Source organism: Mobula hypostoma, chromosome 4, assembly GCF_963921235.1.
Source record: "Mobula hypostoma chromosome 4, sMobHyp1.1, whole genome shotgun sequence".
Taxonomy (NCBI): Eukaryota; Metazoa; Chordata; class Chondrichthyes; order Myliobatiformes; family Myliobatidae; genus Mobula; species Mobula hypostoma.
Window position 1 is genome coordinate 139728152 of NC_086100.1, and position 14929 is coordinate 139743080.

The 14929-nt window shown below is 38.5% G+C and overlaps 1 protein-coding gene across 1 annotated transcript; it reads left to right on the forward strand.

The window, feature by feature from the left end:
- The first annotated feature begins 203 nt into the window (after positions 1-203).
- On the forward strand, positions 204-12450 carry ndufc1 (NADH:ubiquinone oxidoreductase subunit C1). The gene is made up of 4 exons (XM_063046648.1): positions 204-367; positions 6184-6287; positions 8954-9037; positions 12191-12450. The coding sequence occupies exons 1-3, from the start codon at positions 322-324 to the stop codon at positions 9011-9013; spliced, it is 210 nt and encodes a 69-aa protein (XP_062902718.1). The 5' UTR covers positions 204-321; the 3' UTR covers positions 9014-9037; positions 12191-12450.
- Positions 12451-14929: the final 2479 nt, after the last annotated feature.

Genomic DNA, 14929 nt, shown 5'->3' on the forward strand with positions numbered 1-14929 from the left:
ATTGACCATAGTATCAGTGCTCTCCACGGCTTCGGTCAATTCAGTCCTTCAGTCTCGGCATTCTAGCAAGAAAGGACATATTAATTTCCACTACCGTTGTCATTACCACTAAGAGTGGGTGCAATTTCAAACGTCCAGATAAGAGCGACGGAATGAGAACTTCCCCTGCAGCTCCGCAATTCTCACTGAGGGCGGATCGTCAGGCGGCGGAGTGGCCTGCGGAAGCCCCGCCCATCAGGCAACCCGGCCGGCGTCAACCGACCAACTTACCGATTGCTCGATTCTGTGTGCGGAGCCGGTAGCTTCGGGTCCGGTTGAGGGATGGCGGGTCCTCGCGCTATCCTGAGCTCGTCCAAGGTGTACCGGGGTGAGGAGCACACGACGGGAGGGCCGGGGCGACCGTTTCGCTGAGGAAGCAGTAGGCCTGAGACGGGAGGGTGGAAGCGAGTGACGTCGTCCTTGGCCCGGGCCCATATCAGGGGATGAATGCTGTCCTTGTGCTGTGACCTGGGCCGAGTGTGATGATTTTGTGGCCGGCCTCGGACACCGGGCATCGGGTGCTATTGTCTCTGAGGCGGGCAGAAGCAGGCGCAGGTGTGCAGTTTATGTCGGATACGTGTTGGCCTGAATTCGGCTGACAGCCTACCCAGCAGCAGTAAGGGCTAAAGCTGTAGCAGGCCAACTGACCTCTCACAGCCCATGTAAAGCCCATTTCTCCACTCTCACCCTCGCAAAATCGTGCTGGTGTTTCAGTAATATCACTGCGTTTTTATTGACTTCTGTCTACGTCTGCTAAAGTTTAAATTTGACCTTTTGTTATTGTCAGCCTGTGTTCCTTTTGTGATTTTTTAAAAAATCGTCTTCCAACGCTAAATCCCTTTCTGTTTCTCATATTCTTGTTCTTTTCTGAAAGAGGAGGGGGCTTTTGTTGCATTAACTCAGTTCTCCAAATTCCTCCTCTTATTTCATCATTATCTATTCTCCCTCGCGTGTCCATCTAATCCATCCTGATTCTTCTACCAGCCATGTAGGTTAGTGGTAATATATAGTAGCCATTTGGCTACCAGTGTGCCTTTCGGATACTCCAGGAAACCAAAGACCAGGGCAAACACGTGCACAGGGAGAATGTTCAAACCATACAGGTTGTGCCCAAAGCAAGGATGGATTCTCAGTTGCTGGCGCTGAGGTAGTAGTTCTACTGTGTCACATGTGTTGCTCACAATATTCCTCCCGGAAAAGGTTATTCTCATTTAGAGGAAAATGAAATGAGGTGGAGTTGGGGGGTAGAGAAGAAGAGAAAGTTGCTAACAATACCACCATCATCTCTGCAGGTGCACCACAAGACTGTTCTTAGCCTCCTCCTCTGCTCATTCTGTACTTGGGACTGTGTGGCTAAGCATAGCTCCAGTGTCATATTTAACTTTGCTGACAGCACCACTGTGGTAGGCTGAGTCAAAGACCGAATCAGCATATAGGAGGAAGATTGAAAATCTGGCTGAGAGGTGCCACAACAACAACTTCTTACTCAATGTCAGTAAATCCAAGGAACTGATTATTGACTTCTGGAGGAAGAAACAGAAGGTCTTATTGGGGGGTTAGAGGTGGAAAGGGTCAACAACTTTAAATGTCTTGGTGTTATCATTTCAGAGGATCTGTGCTGGAACCAGCACATAAGTGTAATTGCGAAGAAAGCACAACAGCGCTTTGACTTTCTTAGACGTTTGCGAAGATTTGGCTTGTCTAAAACTTTGACAAACTTCTAAAGATGTGTGTTGGAGAGCATATGGACTGATTGCATCATGGCCTGATATGGAAACACCAATGCCCAATAGAAAAGCCTACAAAAAGTAGTGGATACAGCGCAGTCCATCATGGTTAAAGCCCTCTATGCCATCCAGCTCATCTACATGGACTGCCATTGCAGGAAAGCAGTATCCATCATCAAGGACCCCCATCATCCAGGTCATACTTTCTTCTCACTGCCGCCATCAGGAAGTAGGTACAGGAATCTCAGGACCCACACCACCAGGTTCAGGGAGAGAAATTACCCTTCAGCTATCAGGCTCTTGAATAAAAGGGAATAACTTCACTCGCCCCATCACTGAAGTGTTCCCACAACCTATGGGCTCACTTTCAAGGGCTCTTCATCTCATGTTCTCCATATTTATTGCTCTTATTTGTTATTGCACAGTTTTCTTTTGCACATTGGTTGTTTGTCCTGTTAGATGCGGTCGTTCATTGATTCTAAATGAATGTTAGGGTTGTATACGGTGACATATGTACTTTGATTATAAATTTACTTTAGAAGTCAAACAACAGTGGGAATTTGCTGGAACTCGTAATAAAGAACATGTTGGAAAGTAATATGATTGAGCAAAGTCATCTGAGCTTATGAACGAGAAATTATGTTTGGTTAATCTATTTGATTCCTTGAGAATGTTTTTACTGGAGAAGATGAAAGGATTGAGTATTTTTGTTCTGTCGTAAGGCCTTGGGAGTAATAGCATTGGAGGTCATTTGGCATTGTGGCTTGAGAGTTGGTGAAAAGATAGGAAACAAAGTTTGGGAAGGCTGTGCAATCTATAACAATTTGGCTGAAGGGACCAATTATAAGATTTCCAAGTTTGCTGGTGACTTGAACCTAAATGGAAATGTAGTGAAGAGAATTCAAAGAGGCTCCAAGAGGTTTTTAAACAAATGTGAGGTTATTCAGTTGTAGGAATAATAACAACAGTGGAACGGTGAAAGATTAGAAAGTGTCAATATCCAAAAGGAATATCAGATTCTTTGTGGAAAAGAACATTGAAAGCTAATAGTAAGGCCTTTATTTCAAGAGGATTTGAATACAAGAAATAAGTGTCTTACTAAACTTGAACACACCTTGGTGAGACCATACATGAATTTTGTGAAGAGCTTTGGTCTTCTTGCCTAAAATATGATTATACCTGCTGAGAGAGAGTATAGCAAAGTCACCAGACTAGATTCAGCAGAGTGAATAGGCTAAGCCTGCCTTCTGTAGAATTCAGAAGATTGACAGTTGACCTAATTGAAATGAACAATATTCTTACAGAATTTGATGGAATAGATTTGGGGTTGATATTTTTCCTGGCTAAAGGATCACAGTTTCAAAATAATCCTGAAATACAGGAAATTTTTGACACTTGTAGATGGTGAATCTGGATTTTTTTACTCTGGAAGATGATGGAAGTTCAGTTATTGATTGTCTTCAACGCAGACTTTGCTGTATTTCTGATTATTCAAGGAATTAAGATTTGCAGATAGGACAGGAAAATTCTACTGAGGGAGAAGATAAGTCCTATTGACTGCAGCAGCTAGTTAGCCTATTCCTGCTGTTTATGTTCTGTGTTCTTTAGATGAGATGAGTTCCTATGTGGTGAATTATTGGGAATTTGATGCTATGAGGGAGATGGAAGCAGATTCAGTTAATTGTAAAAGGGAATTGGATAAATACTATATCTGCAAAAATTTGGATGGGATTTGTTGGATTATATGTCAAAGAATCATCTCTTGTGCCATCAGATGGCTATAGTTGTTGGATCATAAGCCCATGATGTTCTTGCCAGAGTTCCTTGGTTAAATGTCCTGGCTCAATGGTATTTCCTCCATCACAAATCACAGGTGGGGTTGTACAGTCAGTTCCGTTCTCTTCACAATTTTTCATGATGCAGTTACCTTGGTACACATTTGGCAAAAAAATTCACTGCATTTGATTTAGTTTAAACACAAGAGATTCAGCAAGTTTGGTAGCATCCATGGAGAGAGAAAGGCATAGTTAACATTTCAAGTCTGATCAACAGGTTTATTGCCATGTTCTGGAGCTCACTATTGAACAGAAAAGCAAGCAGACAATCTATACCTCCCAAAGCAGATTGAAGGCTGAGTATATTTTATCTCATGGGTAAACGTTTAAAAAATCTTCTGAAATTAAACTGTATATTAGAATTTAGCTGAAATGTTTTAACATTGGAATAAAATTGATTGTAAAATAGATTCATGTATGACAGTTAATATGTAAAGACAATGGAAATGTTTTAAAATCTGCCTCGGTCTTAAATGTGTTGAAATAACAAATTTGGGATTAAGTGTAGTGCATGTGGGATGAAATGCTGCGGGTAAAGAGCTGTATCTTCTTGAAAGCGTTCAAGTCTGTTTTCTTATGGAAGCCAGGAAATGGATAATGCCTTGATATTATATCTTAATGGCAGCATGGACTATTGGTTTATTGTATGCTTGTTTCTTTATATTTAAACACATAAAGATAAAATTTGTGTTGGTATTTCATTATTATAGAATGCATTCAAAGGCCTTTGATGACTGGCTGAAATTTCTTTAACCCTCAGGTTATTTGAGGATTGCTGTCTAATCAAGTGTTGATATAGTAATTGTTTCAGCACAAAGTATTAATGATTACTCTGAAGGAAGCATTCCCCGTATACAGAGATGGTGATAACACTAGATGAGAAAAATAAATCTTCCATTTGTTTTGGGTTGCGAGTTGAAGCTATTTAACTCTTGGATGTGTGGATGGCCAATCACGATTTTTTTTATACGAGTGCTCCACATTGTGCAAGTGGATACTGGACAGCAATCCTTACTTGAATTTTATTGAGAGACAGTACGATTTTTAAAAAAGCAAATTCCTTGACTATGTCCTTGGTCATCGGGGATTTTTCAGGGCTAGGAGCTCACTAGTTAATACTTCTTCAACAAAAGCTTTTACTGCATGTATATTTGTATTGAAGCACTTTCATTACTGCTGTTCTTTATTTGCAACTAACGCATATTTAGCAGATGTCACATGCAGTGCAAAATTGAAAGATGTCCAATGTTTGACCAGTACTTGTCCTTAAGACTGCTGAATCATTCAATTTTTATAATCTTTGGTGACATTTACAGTCACTTTCCTGCACTGTGTTATCTTTATTCTGATTCTCTACACCAGTGCATGCACCCCTTTTGTTTCTTTGCATGATAAGTTAACTATCCAAACACGTTTTATTCTTGTTCTGCATTAGTTATCTATGCTGTCTTTACAGGCCAGGTTTTTAATCTGTGTTCATGTTCTGTGAGGTCGGGAAACCTAGAAAAAATGTCTACAGAATTTAATTCTCTTGTTCTGACTACAAATGGAAGACCTGCTTCAGTGGAAATGAGTGAAATACGAGCGATAGATTGTTTATGAGAGGAGTGTCTACCTTTAGAATCCTAAAGTTTGTTTTAGAGGGTGGACAGTTGGAGGAGGTCTGGAACCCTTAGATAGAGGAATTTAAGTAGAAGGGAGGGTGAGGATGTGTTTTTGAAGAAAGTATGAATTATGGCCTTTTCTCATAAAATTTCATACAAGTACAAGCAAATCTTGTAAGCTTCCTGATTTTGCATTTAATTTGGAGCCATCACAAAGTTTTGAGAGGCGTGGGGTAGGGTAGTTAGGATTTTTCTCAGGGTAGAAATGTCAACTATTGGAGGGCGGTGAGAAGGAGAAAGTTAAAAGATGTGTGGAGCAAGTTTTTTTTATATAAAATGGTAGGTTCTGGAACAGGATGCCAGCGCGGTGGCAGAAGAGTACATTAAAGTGATTTTAAAAGTCATTTGGACAGATAAATGTGCAGGGAATGAAGGAGTATAGATCACGTGTAGGCAGAAAGGTTTGCTTTAATTTAGAGTCATGGTCAGCGTAGACATTGTAGTGCAAAGGTTCTGTTGCTGTGCTGTAATGTTTAATGTTCTGTTTTCAACTATAATAGACCTGAAAATGAAACAAAAATTGATGGCATAAAGCAGAAATGTTCCATAGTGGGCAATTTCTCCAATTTTTTTAATGACATCCTTATTTGTGAAATACAAATCACTGTGTCGTCTAGCTATGAAGTATTTAAAAATTGAGACCCTTGGGTTTTCTTTCTTGAAGATTGTGACATATGTTGAGTTGTGAATTTATGATCCCATTCCCAAATAAATAGCTTTTATTAGTGGTCCGTCAGTATTTTCAACTTTTTAAGTAATAAGCTTTATGTCTTCAACAGGAGTTCAAGTTGGGAGAAATGGCTAGCTTATTTTTCCCTGATCTTGGATGCATTTTTGTACAAACATGAGGTATGCTGTGACAATGTAAAATTCATGTTATCTCATGAAGAATGATTGAAGTACCATTTCTGTTTTCAGTTTTGACTCGTTCTGCTTTCACTGCAAGGAAACCTGACTACACAAATCCAAACTGGCTAAGAGTTGGCCTGGCATTTGGCAGTACAATAGCATTGTGGACTCTAGTAAGTAATACTGTAGAAGTAAAGGAAAAAGATCCAGGGTTATTTGTTACAAATGTTGATATTTTACCCTTGCATTATTGCCCATGTGAAAACTTAAGCTGAAAAGATTGCATTATATTTTGCAGCATTTTTTGAGGCTATGTTTTCCAGTTTGGAAATGAGCAAGAAATTTTAACTTGAGGAATGAGTTTTAATTCTAGTAGCCGTTTAGATAAAATGTAAAGTTTAGCTTTACATTTTTAATCTGTTGAATTTCATATCATTATAGCCTTACAAACCCAATAATTTGTTTTGCACTAATCTTTAAATACTTAGCATGAGGGCTTGTATCCTGTCTGAGTTATCAGAACTACATTGCACCCAGTCAGCTTTTATTACAGGCTATGTATATACAGAGCTGTTGTGATCTTTTTAAAACAAACTGAAACAAAAATGTTTTAGATACTGGGAACCCCAAATTAAAAAGAAAACAGTAGTAGTCAGCAAGTTGACTATCTGTGGAGATAAACAGTGATTAATATTTTGGGTTAATGATTATAGTGATTATTTTGAGAGAGAACAGATACTTAACACCACAGGCAGCAAGATATCCGAAGGCTAGCTGCAACGGGTTGAGGCTGGCTGGTTCGTGTGAGTGAACAAGGACTGTGGATGAGAGCTGGGTTTAAATAGGCTGCAGGTGATGAGTTGTAAATGAGTGGCAGGTAATTCCTGTAGGCTAGGTGGAGACTGAGGGAACCTATCTTACAACTATTATGTAGTTGTTCTGCAGCAGTATTATAGTGCAAAGACAAAATCATTATAACATTTAAAAAATAGTGCAAAGAAAAGGAATCTGAGGTTGTGTTCATGGACCATTGAGAAAGTAAATGATGAAGGGGAAGAAGCTATTCCTGAATTGTGGTCCTACAGGCTTATTTACTTCCTCCTTGATGGTGGTAATGTTGTGCTAACGATGGAGCTACAACCCTCTGCAGTTTCTTGCAATCCTGTGCATTGGAGCCTCCATATTAGGCTGTGATGCAACTAGTCAGAATGCTTTTCACAGTATATCTAAAGAAATTTGCAAGAGTCTTTGGTGACATACCAAATCTCCTCAAACTCCTAATGAAGGAGAGCTGCTGGTGTGCCTTCTTTGTGACTGCATCAATGTACTGAGCCCTGGGTAGATCATCTGAGTTTTTGACACCAGGAACTTGAAGTTGCTTACCCTTTCAACTGCAGACCCCTAATGAAGACTGGTGTGTGTTCTGTCAATTTTTCCCTTCTTGAAATCCACAATTAATTTCTTGGTCTTGCTGATGTTGAGTTTGAGGATGTTGTAGTGACACCACACAACCAGCTGATCTATCTCACTCATGCACACCACCTCATTGCCACCTGAGATTTTACCAGCAACTGTTGTGTCATCTGCAAATTAATAAATGGTGTTTGAGCTGAGTTTAGCCACACAATCATGAGTATAGAGAGAGTAGAGCAGTAGGCTGAGCACACGTCCTAGAGGTGCACCAATGATGATTGTCAACAAGAGGATGATGTTATTACTGATCTGTACTGCCAAAGCTCCCAATGAGGAAGCTGAGGATTAATTTGTAGAGAGAGGTACACAGGCCCAGGTTTAGAAGATTGGTGATTAATACTGTGGGGTCAATGGTATTGAATGCTGAGCTGTAAAGGATAACTGCAGCCAGTTGTATGTTTTGCTTTTGTCTGGGTGCTCCAAAGCAGCGTGGAATGTCATTACTTTACAAGCATAATGGAGAACCTTCAGCCTGTACCATTCAACAACGTATTCCACTTTCTGACCTCCACTAATTTAAATAGTCCTTCTACATTGCATGCTTACTTTGAGTTTTTCACCTCTTTACACCTCCATCTTATAAGTGCCCTCTATAACCTTTATTATACATGGAATTACTCACGGGGACCATAGCTTCATCACCATTAATGCTTCCCAACCACATTCTGCAAAGCTAGAATGAAGTTCCAAAAGCATCCAATGGTTTTCCTAAGTGTTTAAATATTGATGAGGGTGTCGGGTAAATAGTCTCTTTGACCTTGAGTGACTGAAAATTAAGCAGGAAGCTGTGATTTTTAAAAATTTGACCCAAAGATTTCAAAATTGAAATAATTAAAACTTAATTCCTTTATGATAAATGAAATAACATAGGATGCTGGAAACATTTCTTGTCTCGATACTTTTCGTATTTTCAGTTTCATTATGTCCTTCCATTTTGGATGTAACTATATCTTTCGTCTGGAAATCTGCAGCATTAAAAGCTGTGCTTCCTCATGACCTACATTGTCCGGCAGGGACCATATTGTTTGGAAGTGGTCATATGATTTTTCCTCAACCCTATTCCTGAATATTGAAGGACATGAAAGTGCTCTGGCTGCTGCTGTAGCAAAATTTAATGATACAAATCAGAGACTGACATTGGGAATCTTCTCCGTCTGTTTCAGTGCCACATTAATTTTGCATTTATTCATTTAGATCACAAATTCTGCAGGTGGCAAAACAAACTGTTGAAAGTGTGATTATATGTTTACAGGATGTAGAGCTTACTTATGTTACCAACAGCTAGATTATTCATTATGGATCCAGTAAATCAACTGCGCAACATGTATAATTAAATGTTTATTGTACTCATTCTGTTAAATGTCAGCTCTTCAAGCAACATAATCAGGATGTTCAAGCATACAAAGCACATCATGGAATCGAATAATTGATTGTCTATCATGTAAAACAAGTAAGGAATTTTTAATTTTGTTTTGTAATTAGAATATGAAATCAAAAGATATAACAACTATTGTTTTAGATGCTGCTTAGAGCTATCTTGTTCTGAAGAAGCTATGATCAAACTGTATTGCAATTTCCTGTCTCTGATGTTAATGGATACTGTTTGGTGCTGTACCTTTTCTTTAATAGAGTCATTATTATTCCTGACATTAGAATAAAATTATGTTCTTGCTCTCTATTCTTCAAAAGTTACAGTTAAGTTTATTGTCATAAGCACAGTTGCAATGAAAAAATTGCAGCCACATCACAAGCACATACCATCATATACACAACATTCACAAGAAAAAAACATAAATACTCATTTTTTTTACAAGAGATAACGTAATTTGAACAAAACCAAATGTCCATTTTAGTACACCATCTTCAAAATTTTGAACTCTTTTGAATGTGCTTTTGGCTGATAAAGCTTTGTCATCTCTCTCAGAGCACCCCATTAAATTCTCATTATCAGTTTATGCCAATGCATATATTACAAGAAGCTTTCTCTCCCTGTCCTTGATCAGACTGGAGCCTTTAATGTGGATAGTCTTCTATCCATGATCTTGTGGATAAAACTGTACTTGTGTGGTTCCATAGTTTTCTAGTGATTTGAAACTGGAGAACCGCCCATGTTGGCTATTTTTGCTCCTGCACCGTTTCCTTTGGCTCTTCTATTTCATTCTTTATGCTGTTCTCAATTACATTATCTGAAAACAACGTACTGACAACAAAAATCTTAGGATAAGCACTTTTCTCAACCCCTCCACTATCTTTAAATTATCAGACTGCTTTTGACTTTCAGTAATGGGTGAACAGATGGTACTTGTAGTTAAATATTGGGAAGACCAAATGTACTGTTTTCTGTTCCCAGCAAAAACTGTTCTCTCACCCCAAATTCTGACAACAATAAAATACCCTGGAATGTTACATAGCATTAAATATGCTGCAGAAATACAAATTGTTTTTCTGGTTGCTGGGAACATGTTATTGTGACCAAGTTTGTAAAAGGGAAATGTCTTAAATTGCTGGAAGAGTTTCACTATACTGATCCCATGTGAAATTAAGTGAAGCACTTATCTCAATGGTAACTTCATTAAGGGACATAAAGGGGGGAATTGAGAATATTAATACAAATGAAATTACATGTTACGTAAGTGAACATTCCTTCAAATAAATGAAATGTAGAGACAAAATTCCTACAATCACATTGCAAATCATTGGATTTGGCTTTGAGGATTCTTACTCTTCAAAAGAAAGTAAGTAAATTTATTATCAAAGTAGATACATGTCACCATATTACCCTAAGAGTCATTTTCTTGCAGGCAAGTAGTTCATAAGAAATATTAAGATACATCTTAACATGAATACTGGTTTATAATCCCAGCATTTTAATTGATTCTCAGATGGGATTCTCAACTGATATTATCATTAAAGATATCTACATCTCTCTCTGTTTCAATCAGTCTGCTACTGAAAGCCTTATCCATTCTTTAGCTTGCTGTAAACTTGAGGTCATAGAAAGGTCCAAATTCTCAAGTCCTGTTCATACATTACTATCTGCAAGGCTTATTGATTCAGAATCAGGTTTATTATCACCAACATAAGCTGTGGCTCTTTGGTTCCAAAATAAACCATTTTAAGATCTTCATTTTCATGTTGTATAACACCAGGAGAGCCCATGCACCCTTTAAGCCTGTTTTACTATTGAATTAAATAATGACAAACCATTATTTTTCAGTAATGTGTGGATTTACTGCCTTGTACCTTTGGGCCCATTTTTTTCTTGTCTAATTTAACTCCTTTGCCCTCTTACTGTTGAACATGTTCGATTTGAGGTTGAATGTGCTGAAGCTTGTCCAGTACCTTGATTAAGGGGTCATGATTCAGTCTGGTTGGTAACTGACAGTGGATGGTTTGAACATGCATCAAGATCTAACATAATCCTGTTCTTGTGTGTTTTAGATTCAGTGTTACTTCTTGTTGTTTTAGTTTGATATTTCAGAAATGTTGAAAGACTTTCATGTCAAGTTTGTTATCACTGACAAGTCACATAAATATATTATAAATTATAATAAGAAATAGATATTAAAAGTTTGATAAGTAATGAAAAACAGAACAAAAATATTGAGGTTCATCATCCATTCAGAATTTTGATGGCAGAGAGGAAGTTGTTCCTGAAATATTGAGTGTTTGACTTCAGACACCTATCCCTCCTCTGATGGTAGCGATAAGAAGGCGGCATATCCTAGGTAGTGGGGGGTCCTTAATGATGGATGCTGCCTTTTTGAGGTATACCTTTTGATTGAGTTTACTGCAGCTTGTTCTGATCTTGTGCAGTGGCCCCTCCATACCAGCCTGTAATGTGATCAGTTAGATTGCTCTCCAAAGTAAATGTGTAGAAATTTACAGGAGGCTTTGGTGACATACCAAATCTCCTCAAAATCCTAATAAAACATAACTGCTGCTGTACTTTCTTTGTAATTGCATCGGTATGTTGGGCCTGGAGTAGTTCTTCGGAGATGCTAACACCCAGGATCTTGAAACTGATTATCCTTTCCACTGAAAACCATCAATAAGTACTGTGTAATTTCCCATGACTTCCTCTTCCTGAAGTTCAGAATCAGTTCCTTGGACTTCATGATGTGGAATGCAAGGTGGTTGTTGTGATGCTACCCAACCAGCTAATCTATCTCACTCCTGTACATCTCCTTGTCACCATCAGATATTCTTCCTACAACAACTGTGTCATTGGCAAATTTATAGATGGTGTTTGTGCTGTGGCTGGCCACACAATCGTAGATGTAGAGAGAGTAGAGCAGCAGACTAAGCACGTTTGCTTGTGGTGCACCAGGGATGGTTGTCAGTGAGAAGATGTTATTTTTAGTCTGCAGTGACTGTGGTCACCCGATGAGGAAGTCAAGGATTCAGTTGCAGAGGAAGGTATAGAAGTCTTTGATTGGTTTCCAATGAGAAATAAAATGGAGATTTTATTTTAAATTCAGAACAGTAATGGTACGTGGCCACCTGAAATAGATCACCAAGTGGTCATTTACCTATTGAGTCTTTGAGATAACTCTTCAAATAAGAAAGAGAAAATTATGAACTACATGCTTTCTTTCTGCAGTTCATCGAAGTATTTAAAGGACTGCGCTAGATGTACAACAAAGTCAGTGAAATAAATCGGCAGGAAGAAGATACAAGCTGCTCGACAAATAAAGGAACCTGAATGACGATTCATTCTGGATTAAGCAAAGAAAGTCTGTTTGTTTCTGCTGTTCTTCACACATTATCAACTTCATAGTAGCTGTTATATTAATTGGGGATGAAGCCCTCTGGAGTGAAATGAAATGTTCTTGTGGTAAATAAATGTAAAAGAAGATCTAATCCAGTGTTATACCTGATTTATTTATGGATGCAGGCCATTAAGTTTATTTTACGAACTTTCTTTTCTCGAGAATCAATCACCTTGGCCTCTCCTATAGAGTCCACTGGTACCATTTTTGTTGTTACCTTGCAGAGTGGTGATCCACGATAGAGCTCTTAACTGGAGAGAAAAACGTACTTTACTAAAAAATTCTATAAAACAAAACGATCATCAGAACTTTGAGGATGACAAATGCATTGGGGCAGCTCGCTAAATGCAACCATTATTCATGATCACTTGTCTGATCACAGCCAATGAGAGTGCTATGCATAAATATGTGATTCAGACAGGACCTTCATTCCTAAGAATACATTCAGTACATGTTATACAGTCAGCAGAAAAAGTGATCTCTTGTTTCTCTCCTTATTTGAATTAGTTGTGGCCATGTCATTTAATTGCAATGCAGATGGAGGTAATTGTATGTATATTTGGTTCCATCACCTCCTGTACTATTATGAGCCTTTTGGGTAGTAATTCAAATACAATTAAACAACAATTTTTATTTCTGACTCAAATATTTGTAACCAAAGTTCTTTCCTATTGCATTTAATGTCACCGTGTTATGATTTGACTGAGCCAGCTAATTCAGAATTATGATCATGGCTTTGACTGCAAGCTTTTATGCCTCACTATAAGCTTTAATAGCTGGCTGGTGGCGTAGTGGCATCAGCGCCGGACTTCGGAGCGAAGGCTCCCAAGCCGACTCCCTTGCACGCTTTCCATCCGTGCTGGGTTGAGTATCGAGCTAGCAACTTGGCCTCGTAAAAATAAGAAAGCCTGCTTAATAAAAAGTGCTGTCATGACGGCGTCCCGATGACTCCACTCGGAGTTAAGGGCTTTCTTCTTCTATAAGCTTTAATGATTTGGAGCCATTCATTCAAGATGATTACCAGAGGATTTTGGAAGAAGTACTGGTGAACAAATGTACAAATTTTTATTCATTGCAAAAATAAAACTGATTCTGATTTAAGGTTTGTACTTCTCATTGAGCTCAGAAAAAAAAACTAGGCTCAATTTACTAGACCGGCTGCCAAAATTCAAATCCCAATATGATAGATGGGAATTTTAAATTCAAATAACTGAATTACTCTGGAAATGAAAAAAAAACACTCCTTAAAGGCAGCAAAACTACCAAATTGTTGTAAAATATTTCTGGTTCACTAACATTCTTTTGGGGAAGGAAATCTGTAATAATTTTCTAGTTTGTTTTATACGTGACTCCATCCAACAAATGTAATTGACTAACTTTTTCCTCAGTTGTCCAAGCTCACAGCAGCTACTCTGATTTCTTCTGGAAATTAACACCTGACGATTGACGATTTCATGAACAATGTTTTAAGCTTCACGCTAGTGACTCCCTCTGCCCCATATCCTGAGCTCATTCCATTGTAGCTAAAGCATCTCAGTCTTGTTTGATTGTTACTCCTTGAATGTTGAGATAGGGAGGTTTGAATAGGTGATCAAAAACAAAACCAAAAGCTGAAATATATATACAAAAATAAGAAGTTGGAAATACTCAGCAGGTTCAAAGTTAATTTGTTCTCAAAGTACGTATATATCACCATATACAACCCTAAGATTGTATGCATATTTTTGTGGACATACTCAGTAAATCTACAGAATAATAATCATAACAGAATCAATGAAAGACCGCATCAAATTGGGTGTTCAACCAGTATGCAAAAGACAACAAACTCTGCAAATACAAAAAAAAAAGAAAGAATATTAAGTAAATAGCAATAAATATCGGGAACATGAAATGAAGAGTCCTTGAAAGTGGGTCCATGATTGTTGGAGAATTTAAAAAGATGGGGCAAGTGATGTTGAGTAAAGTTACCCAGGGCCTGGTGGTTGAAGGGGAGTAACTGTTCCTGAACCTGGTGGTGTACCTCTTGTACCCCCTTCTTCCTAATGGCAGCAGTGAGAAGAGAGCATGTTTTGGATGGTGGGGGTCCCTGATGATGGATGCTGCTTTCCTGTGACAGTGTTTCATATAGATGTGCTCAATAGTTGGGAAGGCTTTACGTGTAATGGACTGGGCCATATTCACTAATTTTTGTAGGATTTTTCGTTAAAGGGCGTTGGAGTTTCCATACCAGGCAGTGTTGCTGCCAGTCAGTATGCTCACCACTACACATCTATAGAAGTTTGTCAAAGTTTTAGGTGTCGTGCCAAATCTTTGCAAACTCTTAAGGAAATAGAGGTGCTGCCATGCTTGCTTCGTAATTGCACTCACATGCTGGGTCCAGGACCCAGGACTCAGGACTCCAAAATAATAGCAGCAAGGAATTTAAAGTTGCTGACCTTCTCTCCCTCTGATCTTCTGATGAGGTCTGGCTCATAGACCTCTGGTTTGCCTCTGAAGTTCCTTGGTCTTGCTGGTGTTGACTAACACAATCATGCATACTATTTTCTCTCCCCAAGAGTGCAGCCTGAACT